This window comes from Oryctolagus cuniculus, chromosome 7 (assembly GCF_964237555.1).
Source record: "Oryctolagus cuniculus chromosome 7, mOryCun1.1, whole genome shotgun sequence".
NCBI lineage: Eukaryota > Metazoa > Chordata > Mammalia > Lagomorpha > Leporidae > Oryctolagus > Oryctolagus cuniculus.
The window spans coordinates 7,296,722-7,315,226 of record NC_091438.1 but is presented as its reverse complement, the minus strand read 5'-3'; the positions used below and the strand labels follow the sequence as shown (position 1 = coordinate 7,315,226).

Genomic DNA, 18,505 nt, shown 5'->3' with positions numbered 1-18,505 from the left:
GACACGCGTGTCTGCTTGAAGGTGGAGGCGGGTGATGAGTTGCAGGTGTGTTTGTCACGCCTAATGTTATTTTCTCTCTTGCCTTCGTCAAATATGGACTTTGGCCTCCTCTTCTATGATACGCTGATGTGTTTTTGACTGAGTTTAAGGTTTGGCTGCTTTAGTTTTTCCAGTGGCAGAAAACTTGACGTTTTTCTAAGCCATTGTCCCACCTCTCATCATCCTCACAGTAGGGAAGCGGCGCTGAGGCTAAATAGAAATGGGTTCATTGCAGAGTCTGGAGCTGGGAAGCAGCTGTGTTCCCGCCCCCATGAACACGCTGTGGCTCGAATAAGCACACGGCGCATGGGGCTCAGCGATGGGGCGACACGGGGTCGTAGTTCCTGCCAGGGCTCCTCACGGCTGCTTCTGTTCCTCAGGCTGGAAGTGGAGCCCTGCCGACAGGCCCTCTTTTGCGGAAACACATCAAGCTTTTGAAACCATGTTCCATGACTCGAGCATTTCCGAAGGTGAGAGCCTGTGGATTTGCTGTTCGTCGGTGACAGGTTCCATGTCGGTGACGGTGATGAATCTCACTCCTATTACAGAAGTCAGCAGCTCCTGTAGCTTGTGACTGTTTCGGTGACTCTGTTTCGTTGACTTTGGGCTTTGATTATTCTTGTATTGCTTTCTTTCAGTGTGTTTAGCTCTCATATGTTTACTATCAAAATTACATTTTTACTAGAAATTGATTTCGTCTTCTTATAAAGTTAATAAGTCTGTAGTTACTGAAGCCTGAACACTTATTCTGTAGGAAAGAAAAGGAAATATTCTAACTCCACATCTACAAAGACAGAACTGAGTCATAAAAGTAATGTCCAGAAATTCCATTTCTAAAAATAGAGCCTAAGGAAACAAGTAAAAAAAATAAAGACTTAGCTGCAAGAATGGGAGAGGGAGGAGGAGGAGGAGGGATTGGAGGTGTCACTGTGTTCAGATCTGTATATATGAAATACATGAAACTTACATAACTTAAATAAAATTGAAAAAGAACGATACAATACAATGGGGCAGGCATTTGGTGCAGCAGCTCCCGTGCCACTCGGAATGCTTGCATCCCCTATCAGAATGCCTGAGTTCCAGTCCCACTTCCTCCACTTCTGATCCAGCTTCATGCTCATTCACACCCAAGTACTGGGGCCTGCTTTTGTGCAGGAGACCTGGATTGAGCCCCAGCCTGCTGGCACTGGCTGGGCCCTGCCCTGGCTATTGCAGGCATTTGTGGAAATAGTGAATGACAGATCTACGTCTCTCCCTGTCACTCTGCTTTTCAAATAAATCTTAAAAAAAAAAAAAATACATGGGCGAATAGATTGTAATACTGAAAAATTAAGAACAACTTAAATATCTAGAAGACTATTAATTGTTAGGTCCATGTAATTAAATATTTAAAATGATATTCTGGGGCAGGTGTTTGGCACAGTAGCTAAGGCCCTGCTTGGGATCCCTGCTTCCCACATTGATATGCCTGGGTTTTAGTCCCAGCTCTGCTTCCAATCCAGCTTCCTACTAATGCATCCTGGGAGGCAGAAGGTGATGACTTGAGTACTTGGGACTCTGCCATGCACATGGGAGACCTGGATGGAGTTCCCAGCTCCGGGGTCTGGGCTGGCCCTGGCCCAGCCCCAGCCGTTATGGATATATGGGGAATGGACCAGCAGAGGGAAGATCTCTGTCTCTCTCTCTGACTTTCAAAAAAAAATGAATAATAAAAAAATTTAAAAAGAAGCAACTCAGTTGAACCACAAACTGCAAACTAGACCTCTGACCCAGCCAACCAGGCATGCATGGATCCCTGAGTTCATGGTGCCGTCTGTCACTTCTTCCAGACTCTGATGCTAGCAAAGGATTCACACTTCTTTTTCCTCCTCCCCTCCCCTTCATTGTCCAGTACAGAACACCCTGGCTCTTAGTTGCTATTACGTTCTAAGCACATCTTCAGCCCTGCTGTTGCAAGTATATGTGGAGTGAGCCATTTCATCCGAGATCTCCGTGTCCCTCTGCCTTGCAGATAATCATGAGATACTGTGACATGTCTACCAGAATGGTTGGATTTAAAATCAGATGGAAAAAGGTGGTTTTCTAAACACTGCTAGTAGGAGTGTAAATTGGTGCAGTCGTTTTGGGACAGTTTGGCAGGACCCAGTAAGGCTGAACAGACACATACCTGACGGTTCCCCAGGCCCACACCAAGCAGACAGGCGTACCACGACAGACGCAGCCAGACGAGAGGGCATAGCGTGTGATTCTGTGTGTGTGTGTGTGTGTGTGTGTGTGTGTGATTCTGTGGTGGGTGGTGGGTGGGCGTGTGTGTGATTCTGTGGGTGTGTGGTGGGTGTGTGTGTGATTCTGTGTGTGTGTGTGATTCTGGGGGGTGGGGGTGGGGTGAATCTGTGTGTGGGTGGGTGTGTGAATCTGTGGGTGTGTGGGTGGGCGGGCCTGTAAGTATGTGGGGGTGGGGGGTGTGATTGTGTGGGTGTGTGGTTCTGTATGTGTGGGGTGGGTGTGTGATTATGTGGGTGGGTGGGTTTGTGATTGTGTGTGGGGCATGTGATTCTATGGATGAGTGGGTGGTTGAGTGATTGGGTGGGTGTGTGAATCTGTGGGTGTGTGGGTGGATGGGCTTGTAATTCTGGGGGGGGTGTGGTTGTGTGGGTATGTGAATCTGTGTGTGTGGTGTGTGTGGGTGTGATCCTGGGTGGGTGTGTGTGTGTGCATGCACCTTTTCAGAAATGGAAAACTCCGTTCCTGTCGATGAAGTTGTTCTTAGCGGCCCCTGTCCTTCCTCACAGAGGTGGCCGAGGAGCTGGGGAGAGCCGCCTCCTCGTCGTCTGTTGTTCCCTACCTGCCCCGATTACCCATCCTTCCTTCCAAGACGCGGACGCTGAAGAAGCAGGCGGAGAACAAGGAGAACATCGAAGGGGCCCCAGATGCCACCGAGAGTCCTGCTTCCAATTCAGCACCAGGTAAGGGGCCCTGGGCAGACAGAATCAAAGTGGAAGCTGCCTTGCTTAAAGAACCATGGGGTAGGATGGACCTGTGCCCGTTTTGCTGCCCGCCTTGGTGAGGAAAGGATGGCGTCTGTTTTACCAGCCACCCAAGTCCTTGGTTCTGTGTTGCTAGGTCAGCGGTCCTGATCTCTCTGCCTCCTGCTCCATACCCCTGGTCCCTGGTTCATATTTTCCTGAGCATCCCGCCAACACCTGACATTTCATCACTGCTCACAAAACTCTTAACAGCTCAGCCATGGGAACTCTAATGGCCGCGCTGCTTGTCTTTGACATGACTGATTGGCTGTTTCTCATCAGGGTTCATTAGAAGTGCACAGCCGTCCAGTGGGTCCCCAGCACTGCCTCGAAAGCAAAGAGACAAGTCACCCAGCAGCCTCTTGGAAGACGCCAAAGAGACGTGCTTCACCAGGGACAGGAAGGGCGGCTTCTTCAGCTCCTTCATGAGAAAGAGAAACGCTCCCACACCCCCTAAGCGCAGCAGCTCCTTCCGCGAAATGGAGAATCAGCCCCAAAAGAAATACGAACTTGCGGGTAACTTCTCATCTGTTGCTTCTCTCCAGCATGCTGATGGGTTGTCTCTCACTCCTGCCCAGCAAGAGGCGAACCTGGTGCCACCCAAGTGCTGTGGGGGGAGCTTTGCACAGAGGAACCTCTGTAATGACGACAGTGGGGGTGGTGGGGGCAGTGGCACGGCTGGGGGTGGGTGGTCTGGCATCACAGGCTTCTTTACACCGCGCTTAATCAAAAAGACACTGGGCTTACGAGCAGGGAAACCCGCAGCCAGTGATGACACTCCCAAGCCTTTCCCAAGGTCAAACTCTACGTCTTCCATGTCCTCAGGGCTTCCAGAGCAGGATAGGATGGCAATGACCCTTCCCAGGAACTGCCAGAGGTCCAAACTCCAGCTGGAAAGGACAGTGTCCACCTCTTCTCAGCCTGAGGAGAATGTGGACAGGGCCAGTGACACGCTTCCAAAAAAGCCAGAGGAAGGTGCCGCTCCACCCAGGGAGAGACCCAAAGCCAAGCTCTTGCCCAGAGGAACCACAGCTCTTCCTCTCAGAACCCCCCCTGGGGATCCAGCCATGACAGAGAAGGACTCTGCAGGGGTGGGGGCAGCTGCCACGCCAGCTGCCCCCAAGGGCAAGGAGAGGAATGGTGGGGCACGACTTGGGATGGCTGGAGTCCCCGAGGACGGAGAGCAGCCAGGCTGGGCCTCCCCAGCCAAGGCAGCGTCTGTCCTCCCAACCACCCACAACCACAAAGTGCCAGTCCTTATCTCACCCACTCTGAAACACACTCCAGCTGACGTGCAGCTCATTGGCACAGACTCTCAGGGGAATAAGTTCAAGCTCTTATCTGAACATCAGGTCACGTCCTCTGGAGACAAGGACCGACCCCGACGGGTAAAACCAAAGTGTGCCCCACCCCCTCCACCAGTGATGAGACTACTGCAACATCCGTCCACCTGCTCAGACCCTGCAGAAGAGCCGCCTGCCCCCAGTGCAGGACAGCCCACGTCCGAAACACAGGAAGGAGGAAAAAAGGCAGCTCCAGGGGCAGTGCCCATCAGTGGGAAAGCTGGGAGGCCAGCGGTGCCTCCGCCTCAAGTGCCTCCACCCGCATCCTCCATCTCGCCAGCCAAACTGGCCAACGGCACAGCAGGTACGAAAGTGGCTCTGAGGAGAACCAAACAGGCAGCTGAGAAGATCTCGGCCGACAAAATCAGCAAAGAGGCCCTGCTGGAATGTGCTGACCTACTGTCCAGTGCGATCACGGAGCCCGTGCCCAACAGCCAGCTGGTGGACACAGGGCACCAGCTGCTCGACTACTGCTCAGGCTACGTGGACTGCATCCCTCAGACTCGCAACAAGTTTGCCTTCCGAGAGGCCGTGAGCAAGCTGGAGCTGAGCCTGCAGGAGCTGCAGGTGTCGTCAGCAGCGGCCGGCGTGCCCGGGACAAACCCCGTCCTCAATAACTTACTGTCGTGTGTGCAGGAAATCAGTGATGTGGTGCAGAGGTAGCCACTGGCATCCTGGCGGGAAAGTGCACACGTTTCTGAGGGGAGGGAAGGGACTTGTTTTCCTGTGTTCTTGTTTTCAGCATATGAAAGACTGATACTTGAGTGTGATTATGTGAAGTACCTCAGATCCCTGAGCTCTCACGTTTACAGGTTCATCTCAACACAACACAAAGCAAGCCACGCAAGTGCAGGAGCGGGAGGTTGGACGGGGGCAGGTGGTGGTGGAGACTGCACTGGAACATCTGGGGTGGGTGGGCGTGTGTCCTGAGGGAGGAAAGCAGGGCTGCCCGTCTCGGTCGGGAGCGCCGGGAGGTGCTGGCCGGGGCGGCGTCAGCGTTGGCGTCGGCGTCGGCGTTGGCGTCAGCGTCAGCAGGGCTGCAGGGGCTGTGTGTCCAGGTGGAGGAGTGGCAGGGCGCTTGCTCTGCACCACAGAGAAGGGAATTGACCTGGGGCTGTGGTGGGTGCCAGTGGTGATTCTGTGTGCTTCACCTGGCGAATCTGGGGACAGAAGACAGGAAGGCAGGGCGTGCACCAAGAGCAGTTCTGCTCAAGGCTGCTGGAAGCAAGGCTGCAGCTGCTGTCGTAGGAGCTGCAGATGGCGTTGCTGGAGTACCAAGCTGCAGAGTGTGGCTTGTCTGTGTGCTCTGCCCTCTTCCCCACCGGTGTCTTAATTGGTGCAGGAACCAGGGAGATGGAAACCTCCTCCTAAAATCTTACACTGATTAGCAGGAGTCACTTCTCCCAGTCTAATGTTATTTTCTCAGTGGACCAGGATTGCTTTCTGCTTGTTGGTGGCTATCTGTAAACCATAGGAAGAGGGGCTCCCTTGCTGGGCAGGCTGTCTTTCTTTGTTCCTGGCAGCAGTCAGGGTATTAACATTGATTTTTACAATAATGGTCACTCCAGTTCTCACAAGGCAACTCTTTTCTGATAAGGTGCCCCTGCATGCTGAGCTACTAGCCGAGGACCTGAGCCGCCATTTCCTTGTTGCTTAGATACCGGGGGGTGATCTCTTCTTCAAATCCAGTGGCCAGACTCAGAGGCCTGTGACAGAGAAGCTGGCTTGGTCGTAGTGGCCGTTCCTCTGTCCTGTACCCCTCCTACATCGCTTGCCCAGACTCTGCAGAGAGCAGCGTGCATGGCCCCTGGTTTAGTCCCACATGCTTTTCTCCCCTCCCGCCTCGCAATCATTGTCCTTGTTTGGGCAGATCTTATTGGGGATATTCTTCCTTTATTTTGTCATTTCACCTCTTTTATGAGTGCATAATTGAAGGAGTAGGTCGAGAAGTACCAGTTAGACCCTGGAGGCCTAATGACTTAACCCTACGGTGTGTTCTGTCCTTGAAAAGTAGCTCTCTTCCTTCCCTGCGCACTTGTAATTATGGAACGTGGAACTGAAGCAGATGGACTGGTATTTTCAGTGTTCTTGGTGGAGCTCTAGTCCCAGTGATGGCTTCATCCTCTTTTGGAAGCTTTATGAACACTTCTGTGCTTCCCCAAGGAGGAGCCCGTGCGTTTTCCTTATCTAATCTTTCCTCTCTTAGGAAGATAGGAATTCAGAATTAGGCGCTGAGTTTCCTTCCTGGCTCTGTCCCTCGGCCCCCTGAGCCCCAGTCCCAACTCTGAATCTCTTCAATGAAGGTAACAGCGCGTTCTCGAAGGTGTCTGCAAACAAGTGTATCGCTGGCCCTTTGAGAGCCTCTCTGGAAAGCTCTCTTAGTGCGGTGTTGCTCTGTTGAGTGGGGTATTTTTTTTCATTCTCTTTGCTGAGTAGCAGAGATTAGTGACATTTGTGACTGCCGAGATAATTTATATTAATCGGGCTAGAATACTAAGGGTTGGAAACGCTGTTGCTGATAGAGTGTCATCTTTGACCAAGGAGCAAATACAGTTTTCCTCAGAAAGAGAGGAAACCTTGATTTTTCTCCTAGCTACTCCAGCGGAGGCCCAGGTTAAGAGAAGGATTCCGAGGGCGTTGGTGGCAGTGGTGGGTGTTCCTGTCAGTATGTCACCTACGGCTGCCTGCAGGCACCTGGTGACCAGGTCAATCTCCTTGTCACCTGAAACAGAACTTGGATTTAAGAACCAACAGTCCTCCTCCCACCTTCCCCCCTGCCGCTCCCCCATGCCCTACACATCCATAAACTTGAACTCAGTTTTAGCAGTTAGCCTGTTAAGGGCGGGCAGGGGAAAGCTGAAACTTTAGAATATTATTATGCTGCTTTTTAAGTTTATCCGCATCATTGTGGGATGTAAGTTAAGGGATTATAATTGTTAGGGGATTTTTTTTTTTTTTTTTTTTTTTTTTTTAAGTAAGAGCTCTGCTTTTCCTTGCGAGTTCGGAAAACAAACCTTGGAGAAACACTACTGAGTGTACTTAAGCGCCCTGGTTTTCTCACGAAGAACAGGGGTGGGAGTGGGGGTGGGGGTGGGGCTGGCTCACCTGCCGCAGGTGCTCAGGAAACTCGTAAGCCCAGCTGGTTTTTCTCAGCACTGTCAAGAGTAGCCTGGTGCTGGAGCCATGCGACTTCAGGGGTTAGGGTAAAGAGGCACCGTCAACTTGCTACAAAAGTGTGACTTAGGTCTCTCCTTTGCCTACTTGAAAAAGACCAACTGAAAACCTTAGGTGGAGTAAAAGGCTTGAATCCCAAGCAGAGACAACTGCTTCTAGAAACTGAAGATGCAGTTTGACGTTCTCAGCTCACAAGCGAGAAGTGCTCTGTGCAGGTGATTGTCCGCGGACACGCACACTGGGGGCTGCCGCAGCTCAATGGCTTTCGTGTACAGGTAAAATGATTTCACCTTGGGTTTCCTGCCTTACACTGTAGCGCTTGGTGTTGAGTATGTCTTCATTATGCTTTTGAAGTTTTTTCATAAAAGGCTTTGTGTGAAATTGAAATGTAGATTTCCAGCATGATTTTCAGAGTTGTAGCCATAAAAAAAATTTGGCCCTAAGAATTCCACTCACTGTTTTTCCAGGCGATCTTTACGTAGCGAGGTCGTCAGAGTAGAGAGCCTTTCCCAGGGTTACATTGGGGATTGTCTCACAGCTCAGTTGCAGATTGGCTAGTCAAGAGTCAGGTGTGAAACATGCACCCTGCAAAGGCCCAGCCCGTATGTCGCCTCGGAAGCTGGTGGAGGTGTGAGAGTGAAGGCTGCAGGGCAGGTAGTGGAGTAGAGTTTAGGCCCCGTCTGGAAGGCGAGTTCTTATCCTTGCTGCGTGTCCATTTCCTCCTCAGGAAACAGGGACAGCGACAGTGGCTACCTCAGGGTTGTTGTCAGGGTTCAGACACTGAGCGGAGCACCCGGCACTCCGCGACGGTTGACTGCTGCTACTAGACCCGGACCAGGGGCTCACAGCCCAGTCCTCTAGGGCCTTTTCTGAACTGCTGAGTTAGAGGCGGCGCCCGCTGTGGTCGGCTCCTGTCTGTACCGACAGGCCTCATTGTGCCGTGCGGAAGCAGAAGCAGAGCCCGGGCACAGTCTGCCGGTCAGAGTCCGGGCTCTCTTGTGGTTTTCCGAGGATCCGTCCCGGTGCAGCAGACACCCGGTGCTGTCTGCCGGCGCTCACTGGAGAGGAGCACATGTCTTGCCCATCATCTCCGAGCCACACTAGTGCTGAGGGCTCCCGACTCCCTGTGTGTGGGCCCTTCCCACCGTCCCTACTGCCTCGTGAGAAAGCGCCCCACACAGCGGCTCAGCCTGACAATCAGCCCGCAGGGCACATGCTGGGTGCCCTCTGACCCTCAGGCTTCCCTGTTGAGTACCAGTGACCCTAGCAGAGCGAGCACCCGGAGCTCAGCAGTTGAGAAAAGCACACGCAACGCGGCAGCCTGCACTTTGTGTAAAACAGGTAATAGTAACCAGCCTAAGCTTTTACAGAACTAGTCCTACATTCCTTATTCCTACAAGAAATTTATTGTTCAGTCGTATCATTTTAATGACTATGAGGTAATGTATATGAAAGCACTTTGAGAAAGTGTCCAGTGTAATGTAACTATATGGTTGTTCACCGGTGTCTCTTTAAAAGATAAGACAGGTCATTAGCTGCTCATTGACCTAAAGGCTTTTACCTGTGGGGGAGACCCGAAAAACTCAGATACATGAACAGTCACCTCTGAAATCCATCCCATTTATAAATACAGAACTGCCAAGTGGCCGTGTGCAGGTAGAGCAGGTGCTCTGCTGAAGTTGTAGTTCAGAGCCAAGTAACTTCAGAATACTAGGGACCAACTTTTCGGCTTAATTCTGATCTTTAAAAAGTAGCAGTGGCTGCTCACCCCAGAATACAGAAGCCCTTCCAGGGACCCTGTCTCGAGGAGTGAGGCCCTCTTCCTCTGGAACAATTGTCTACTATTTGCTCAGCTCTTGGTACCCTGAATGCGAGGGAGAGCAGACTCAGGACCTGTTGATGCTGACAGTGTCTTTTTAAACCGATGTCCTGCATGGTTATTTTGGGGGGTGGGAGAGAGTGGAGCTGGCTGACTGCAGAGCTGGTGCATTTTAGGAATTACTTCTCTAGGATTTCCTACCAGTTCCAAGTAACATGGACATTTTTCATCTCTATTTTTTTTTCTAAGAGTGGTAGCTGACTTTGATTATAAAACATTCAAGAGTAAATTACATCAGGGGCCAATCTTGAATTCCAGCTGCGCTTCCTACTGATCTCTCCCACTGCCTCCGTTTCTGCTGCTGAACTCACTGCTGACTTCAGGCTGTGCCTCGTGGTTCATGGAGCTGACGGGGCTGTCTATTTCTGTTCTTGATGATCTCGGGGTCTCGTTGTCTTTGTTGCATTCATCTCCCGCTGGACGTGGGACCACGTGTGTGTCCTGAGCATCTGTCAGGAGCAGGCCTTTTTCTGTGGTTGTCTCTGCACTTGTTTCCTCTCCGCATTAGCAAACCCCAGCTGCATCTCTGTCCTAGTGTCCGTCCAGCCAGTGGCCCAGTTCCTTTCCCAACGCCTGCTTTGGTCTGGGCTGTGTGGGAGCCATTGCCGGGTGACCCCGGCTGACAAAGGCTGTCCTAGTGCTCCTGTACCTTCTATGGGACAACCGGGAGAAACTGCTACTAACTGTGGCCTCCCACGTCAGAGAGGCAGGGCCTTGGCCTGGTTCTGAGACTTCTCCCACCTTACCAGAAAGGGGACCTGTCCTGTTTGGATAGAGTTCCAGGGTCCCAAGGACTGGCAGGCTGGCTTTGTGTGGAGAGCCGGGGTGCCTGGAGTAACTGTGGCCGTCACCTGCCCCTTCCAGCATAGCCCCAGCTCCCCTGCATGCCACTGCCTGTGGAAGGGGCCGCACCCTGCTCCAGGGCCTCCGGTCAGGTGACTGCCAGCCGCAGCACGTGTGCCCTGGGCCAGCTGCCTTTCCTGCCACCCGCCCGGGGGTGGGGGGGGGGGGGGGTCTGCACTCCCTCTGGAACATGAGCAGGATGAGAGCCTCCTGGAACCAGAGGAGGAAGTGAGCTTCCACCTGGCGTTGCCCGGGTCGGAGCGGCCGTGCTTCTGGGTGAGGGTGAAGGGGCGGGCCTTCTTGCCTCTGAGCCCACTTGGAGTGGCAGAACTCAGCCCGGAGATGTGCCTTCAAAGATGGGTTCTGGGGTCCTGCAGGGTTGATTGGCGTGATTGAACTGGAGCTGGTAGAAGTGAGCTTCACTGAGGCCCGCGGCCCCAGTCGGCAAGAATCCCGCCTCGAGGCTCCTCCCCTGCCCCAGGCTGGTTGGGCGGATGGCTGCGTGCTTTTCAGTCCGGCTCGGTGAGCTCGCACAGCTGTTTCTCTGTCCTGGGAAAAGTACGTCGTTTAAGCTCTGCATTGCTAAGCAGCGTGAACGGAGAGGCCAGCGCTGCAGACTCAGCCCGAGGTTACAGGTGGCCAGTCCAGGGGGTCTTCATGCCTGCAGGCCACCCGCGGGCAGTGCACAGCCACTGCAGATCAAGAGGCTGGGCTCAGCGCTGGCCTCAGGTCACACCTTGCCCGGAACAGAATTGGGGTGCCCATGCTCTGTTCTGTGAGATTCTGCTGTTGGTTGTTGTTTGCGACCGTTGAGTCTCAGGGCCCCACATGTCACACAGAGCTACTGAGCTGCACACACAGACCCTGAGGTCTTGGAACATGCTGCTTAACCTTGGGGGCACTACAAGCGAACTGTCACGGGCAGCAGGCTCTGCGGAAGGAAACACGGGGACTTTGCACGGCCAGAAAAGGGGCTTTAACTTGTGTAACCAGGCCGTATAAACCTGACTAGGAGAAGGGCTTTGTGACTAAAAACATGTTCACACATACGGAAAGCCAATTTTAGCAGTTACAGCACAATAAAAAGAATAGGAAAGATAGATGCCAAATAAATTCTTGAATCCGAAATTATTGCAAGGCCCTGTAGAGCTTTAGGTTCATGGGTAGACAATCCCAAGTAGTGTGCACAAGTCAGAAGTGAGTGGTGAGAATGCGGGGGGAGTGGAGGGGAAGGCGGCAGGTGGGTCCGGTGCTTCTGGCACACGAGGACCGGTAAACCAGCTTTCTGCCTGTGGTACCTGGGACCCCACTGTGAGGGATTTTCTGAGTCCTTGGACATGGCCTTGAGCGGGCTGACTGTGGTGCAGGGAAGTCTGTGTTCAGAAACCAGGCATGACGCTGATGTACTCACCACACAGCTCTCGAGGGTGTGTGTGTGCAAACCTTCACATCTTGGGTCTGTATGGGGTGCACGCACTTGTGCCCACCAAGAGGGCAGGGAAGGAGTGAGGGGGCTACACCCGCTCTTCGCCCACGCTGAAGAGAGTGGAGGCACACAGAACGAGCCGCGATGCCTATCAGAACCCCGTCTGACTTGCACACCTGCACTTTGCCTTCTTTGCAATCCGGTTCTATAGTGACTATCAGAAGAGAAGCCCCTGTTGTATGCTTGCTCAGTAAAAAGCCAGTTTGAACATTTTGTGGTGGTTGACAGAATTTGCCCTAAAACACACTAATTCAGATTCTTTGACACTCGTGTGTGGTGCACAGGGGGTGAGGGCTGCGGCACCGGGCACCGTGAGACAGCACGGGATTGAAGCGAGAACATATCCGTCGTGGTCACTGCCGGTGTTGTCAGGTGTTTGTTCTTAATCGTTATTGTAATATATTTTCAGTCGTTTTGTTTTTCTAATTTAATTCCTTCACTCTGTTGTCTGACTGTGAACTGCTAACAGTGTTAAACTTGATGTAAATAAACGATGCCCTTGAAAGGGACTGCTAGCGCCGCCTGTCTCACAAGGTTTGCCAAGTGGTGTTTTGTTTTAAATAAAGGTTGCAATATTTTATTGGCACCACAGGCTCTTGAGATTGGAGTGTTTCTCTCCCCTGACTTCCAGTGACGAGTTGATTCCTCCTCTGTGTACAGTAGGTGTGTGTGAGGGCAGGAAGCTGACTCAGCAAGCAGCCCTCCTGCGTCTTTAGGACACCCTCTGAGGGGCGTGTTCTTCCTTTGATGGGTGGCATCTTTGGAAATGGGCAGAAAGGCATCGCCTGGATCCCGGACTGGTGTGCGTCAGGTGGGTATCGTGTGTGAGTATAGACCCTCCTGAGGGAACAGTCTATTCCACCCCCCCCCCCCAAAATATTTAAATATCGTCGAGCTCTTTCATCTGCTGGCTCACTGGAATGCCTGCAGAAGCTGGGGCTGGGCCGGGCCAAAGCCAGGAGCCCTGAACTCAGTCCAGTTCTTTCGCGTGGGTGGCGGAACCCAACCGCTGGAGCCATCACCGGCACTCCCATACAGGATGTGGGAATCGCAAATGTAGTCTTAACCGCTGAACCAAACACCCTCCCCAGCTTTGCTAATTGACGCGTAGTGATCACACGTATTTACAGAGTACAGTGTAATGTTTCAATGCATGCATACCTTGTGGAATCAAGTCAAGATCATTAGTCTGTCACTTCATGCACTGGTCATTTCTCTGTGGTAAGAAGATTGAAAGTCCTCTCATAACTATTTCAAAAATCAGTAGTGTTAATCACAGTCACTCTACTGTGCAATGAACTACCAGAACTTGGTGTGACTTTGTGCCCACTGATCAGTCCTCTGTGTTCTGCCCCCACCCTCCTCTTCTACGCACTACTTCTTCAGAGTCTACATGAGAGAGGTACTGTGGTATTTTTCTTTCTGTGACATGCCTATCTAATATGTTGTTGTCACAGGTCAGGGTTTTATTTTTATGGCTGAACAGTATTCCGTGATGTGTGTGTATGTATAATATCTTCACCCACCCATTGATGGACACAAGTTGATTCTGTACTCTGGCCGCTTTGAGGAGTGCTATCAGAAGTATGGGACTATGAATGTTTCTTCATTCTGATTTTTTAAAAAATTTTCAGTGAAATTGCTTTATTTATTAGACTTATTGATTTATTTCAAAGGTAGAATTACGGAGAAAATCGGGTTCATTCCCCAAAGGGTCACAATGGCTGGGGCTGGGCAGTCCCCCACAAGGGTGCAAGGGCCCAAGGACATGGGTCATCTGCTGCTTTCCCAGCATCAGCAGGGAGCTGGATTGGAAGTAGAGCAGCCAGGACTCGAACCAGTGCCCATATGGAATGCCGGCACTGAACGCCATGGTTTAACCTAAAGAAGATTTATTTGAAAGGAGAGTGGGGTTGGCGTTGAGGCACAGCCAGTTAAAGCCGCCGCCTGCAGCGCCGGCATCCCACGTGGGCGTTGGTTCGGATCCCAGTTGCTCCACTTCCGATCTAGCTCTCTGCTGTGGCCCGGGAAAGCAGTGGAAGATGGCCCAAGTGCTTGGGTCCCTGCACCTGCACGGGAGACCCGGAGGAAGCTCCTGGCCCTTGGCTTCGGATCCGCTCGGCTCTGGCTGTTGTGGTCATTTGGGGAGTGAATCAACGGAATGGAGGACCTCTCTTTCTCTGGCTCTACCTCTCTCCCTGGGACTCTGTCTTTTATATAAATAAAGTAAATCTTTAAAAAAAAATAAAGGCAGAATGACAGAAACAGAGGAGGAGATGGAGAGAGGGCTTCCATCTGCTGGTTCACTCCCCAAGTGGCTGCAGCTGGTGAGGCTGGGCCTGGCTGAAACCAGGAGCCAGAAAATCCATCCTGGTTTCCCACACTGGTGGCAGGGACCCAAGTACTTGGGCCATTTTCCGCTGCTTTCCCAAGCATGTTAGCAGGAAGCTGGATTGGAAGCCAGGACTTGAACCAGCACTGCAATATGGGATGCTGGATCACAAGCTGTGGCTTTACCTGCTGCACAACACTGGCCTAACACAGTGGTTTCATTCCCTTTGGGTATGTACCCCATATTGGGATTGCTAGCTCAGATGGTGGGTCAGTTTGCAGTTTGCTTAAGGAAACTCCATACTGTTTTTCCATACACGAATTTACCTTCCCAGATATGCCTAAGAGCATATTTTTGTTCTTTTTTAAAAAACTACTTGTTTGCAAGGCAGAGTGACAGAGGGGGATGGGGATGGAGATAAAGAGGGGACAAACAGCTTCCGTCTACCATCAACCAGTGCTAGAGCAGGCCAAGCCGGGAGCCAGGACTGCATCCAGGTCTCCCGCATGGGCCGTCGCCTGCTGCTTCCCAGGCACGTTAGCAGGAAGCTGGATGGGAAGTGGAGCAGTCAGGACTTGAACCAGGCACAGATGTGGGTACCCTGAGCAGCAGCTTAACCCACTGTGCCACGATGCCTGCCCCAAGCTCCTCCTCTTCCCACATTCACATCAGCTCTTGTTACTTTTTGTCTTTTTGATAGCCATTTTAATTAGAAGAAAATACCTCATCGTGGTTTTGATTTGCATTTCCTTGATGACCAGTGACATTAAACATTTTTTTCCCTAGACCTGTTGGCCATCTGTGTATTCTTTTAGAAATTTCTGTTCATGGGGACAGCGCTGTGGCATAGTGGGTAAAGCCACCACCTGCAGTGCCAGCATCCCATGTGGGCACCGGTTCAAGTCCCGACTGCTCCACTTCCCATCCAGCTCTCTGCTATGGCCTGGGAAAGCAGTGGAAGAAGGCCCAAGTCATTGGGCCCCTGCACACAGGTAGGAGACCCAGAAGAAGCTCCTGGCTTAAGACCAGTGCAGCTCTGGCCATTGCGGTCATCTGGGGCATGAACCAGTGGATGGTAGACCTTTCCCTCCCTCTCTGCCTCTCTCTGACTTTCAAATAAATAAATCTTTAAGAAAAAAAAAAAAGTTCAGATCTTTTGAATTTTTCAGCTATTGAGTTCCTTCTAAATTTTGAATATTGATCCTGGTGTCGACAGGTCTGAGTCTTCGCCTTTCCGGTTTGATTCTTGTGCGTGTCTGGCTGCGGGAGCTCAGAGTTCTTCACTGGAGCTCACTCGTCAGCATCCTCCTCCTCACCTTCCTCTTCGTCATCTTCACCTGCAGCAGGCTTTGTTTTTTTCTCCTCTTCTCTTGCGCCTCTGCGTCTCCCCCACAGCCGCTGAGCGCCGTCCACTCCTGTGCCGCCCCCAGGGGGCCCGCGGGCCAGGACTCTGCCTCCCCTGTACTGCTCTCCCCGGGCCCGCACCTGCGCTCCGTGTGTCCTCTCCCAGGACCCACTGGACCCACTGAGAGCGATCCCCTGTGTCGGCCTCGGGTTCACAACCGAGAGGACGGTGCTAGAGCCCGGGGGCCAGGGGCGCGTGTCCATGGGCTCCAAGCCTTCCATGGGATGCACATGGGCACAGCGGGCACCATGGAGCGCGGGTTCCTAGGTTTGCACTTGTGTTACATGTGCGCCCTGCGCTCCTGTCCAGTCTGGCCCCATCCAGCGAGTTCAGGCGTGGTATTTGCTCTAAGGTTCAGAATGGTTTGCGTAGAACTGGCGTTGGTTTCTCTTGTGGCGTGTGTTGGACATTAGCAGCAAAGCCAGAGGTCCTGGACTTTTTTTTTTTTTTTTTTGACAGAGTGGACAGTGAGAGAGAGAGAGAGAGAGAAAGGTCTTCCTTTTTTTTCCATTGGTTCACTCCCCAATGGCCGCTGCAGCCGGCGCACCGCGCTGATCTGAAGGCAGGAGCCAGGTGCTTCTGGTCTCCCATGCCGGTGCAGGGCCCAAGCACTTGGGCCATCCTCCACTGCACTCCCAGGCCATAGCAGAGAGCTGGCCTGGAAGAGGGGCAACCGGGACAGAATCCGGCGCCCCGACCGGGACTAGAACCCCGGGTGCTGGTGCCGCAGGCGGAGGATTAGCCTAGTGAGCTGCGGTGCCGGCGCTGGACTTATATTTTGAGGGGAGACATTTCTGACTCATTGGCTCAGCTTTTCTACTCCTGATCTAATCTTGCTGTGGCCAGGGCTCACCCACACCTCTTAGGTTGCTCACAGTGCCCTGTGGGAGTCTTCGGATTTCTGTGGCAGCCATTGTAGCATCTCCTTTCTTTCTTTCTTTCTTTCACTTCTGCAAAAGGTTTGATTATCTTAAAAAAAAAAAAAACAACGCAGTTCTTTGTTCTTGTTTCTCTTTCTGCTCTCTGGTCTCTTAAGAGTTACAGAGAGAAAGGTCCTTCCATCTGCTGGTTCACTCCCCAAATGGCTGCAACAGCCAGAGCTGGGCCAGGCTGAAGCCAGGAGCTTCTTCCAGGTCTCCCACACCGATGCATGGGGTTCAAGCACTAGGGCCATCTTCCACTGCTTTCCCAGACCATTAGCAAGGAGCTGGATTGGAAGAGCAGCAGCTGGGACATGAACTGGCACTCATGGGACGCTGACACTGCAAGCAGAGGCTTACCCACTACGCCACAGCGCCAGCCCTGGCTTACATGGTTTAGATCTAATTCACATGATTTTTGTCTTACCCACATGATTAACCAATTGACAAGAATTTAAGTGACATTAATGGTTTCTGAACAAGAGTGTTTGTTAGAGAAATAGTAATATGCTTTGGATTTTGGTTGGGTCTAATCTATAAATAATCAGTAGTGTTTTCTAATGACGGTATATTTTTAAGTTCTTATTTTATGTTTTTATTTAAAATATCAGTCCTTTTTGTTTAATTTGAAAGGCAGAGTTAGAGAGGGAGAGACATAGAGAAAGGTCTTCCATTCACTGCTCCACCCTCCTAAATGGGCCACAATAGCCAGAGCTGGGAGCTTCTTCCAGGTCTCCCATGTGGGTACAGGGGCCCAAGGACTTGAGCCATCTTCCACTGCTTTCCTGGGCCTCGCAGAGAGCTGGATTGGAAGAGGAGCAGCTGGGACATGAACCAGCGCCCATATGGGATGCAAGAGCCGGTTTTTTTTGGGTTTTTTTGGTTTTTGTTTGTTTGTTTGTTTGTTTGTTTTTGACAGGCAGAGTTAGAGACAGAGAGAAAGGTCTTCCTTTTCCATTGGTTCACCCCCTAAATGGCCGCTTCAGCTGATGCACTGTGCAGATCCAAAGCCAGGAGCCAGGCGCTTCCTCCCGGTCTCCCAAGCGGGTTTATGCTCTGCTGGCTTCCGTTTGCATGGGCATCACTTTCCATCCCCTCACCTTCAGTCCTGTGTGCCCTCGCCTTGTAGGTGGCATATCCAAAGTGGGTCTTGTTTTTTTAAGATTTGAGAGAGAGAGGTCTTCCATCCACTGGTTCACTCCCCAAATGACCGTAACGGTTAGAGCTGAGCTGATCTGAAGCCAGGAGCTTCTTCTGGGTCTCCCATGTGGATGCAGGGGCCCAAGCACTTGGGTCATCTTCTGCTGCTTTCCCAGGCCACAGCAGAGAGCTGGACTGGAAGAGGAGCAGCCGGGACTCGAACCAGTGCCCTTATGGGGTGCTGGCACTGCAGGCAGCGTTTTAACCCAGTGCACCACAGTGCCAGCCCTATGGGTCTTATTTTTGAACACATTCAGTCATTCCGTCTTTTAATTGCAGAGCTTAATCCACTTACATGCAACGTGGTTATCCATATGTAGGCACTTCCCCCACTGCTGCTGTTGGTTTTATTCACTGTTTTCTGGTTTCACAGGTGTGCATGTGAGAGGCCTGTGCGTGCAATGCCCAGTGAGTTCCAAACAGGTTCTGAGTAAATGTAGCGCTAACAGAGAACGCGCGGGCCCTCTCGAGGGCACATGCTGTTTCCTCGATATTTTTTTAAAAGTGGGTGCTTTATGCATAACCTTCATTAGGAAGGAGCAGGTCACACACAGGTGCACACCCGGCCCGTCCGCCGCCTGCAGCCCGCTGCTGTCAGCTCAGAGTCTTCGAGGAGACTACCCCCTGTGACCTTCCCACTCCACGCTCTCCTTGTACTGCTGTCCACGCCCAGGACTGGGGTCAGACACGGGAGCTGGGGCCTGGCGTTCAGCTGCAGTTGTGTTAGGTTGGTACCTTACTGCGCTGCGCCACCGCCCACCTGGTGTAGGGTGGAAACTCCTCCAGTGTGGACAGGAACCAACTTCCTTTTTATGTCTGCAGCTCTGTGTTCTGAGCACTGGTAGGTACAGCTGGGCT

At 52.0% G+C, this 18,505-nt stretch overlaps 1 protein-coding gene across 7 annotated transcripts in view; it reads left to right on the top strand.

Moving 5' to 3' along the window:
- Positions 1-12,376, top strand: part of ABL2 (ABL proto-oncogene 2, non-receptor tyrosine kinase) — a 120,740-nt gene extending 108,364 nt beyond the window's left edge. For 4 of the 7 annotated variants that reach the window (XM_070077198.1, XM_070077197.1, XM_002715004.5 and 1 more), the window contains exons 10-12: positions 420-509; positions 2,832-3,005; positions 3,348-12,376. In XM_070077198.1, coding sequence (XP_069933299.1) covers positions 420-509; positions 2,832-3,005; positions 3,348-5,071 — 1,988 coding nt within the window. In that variant the 3' untranslated portion in view covers positions 5,072-12,376. The remainder of the gene's footprint in view (positions 1-419; positions 510-2,831; positions 3,006-3,347) is intronic. The other 3 variants (XM_070077200.1, XM_070077199.1, XM_002715005.5) reach the window with 1 other exon arrangement.
- The last annotated feature ends 6,129 nt before the right edge of the window (positions 12,377-18,505 follow it).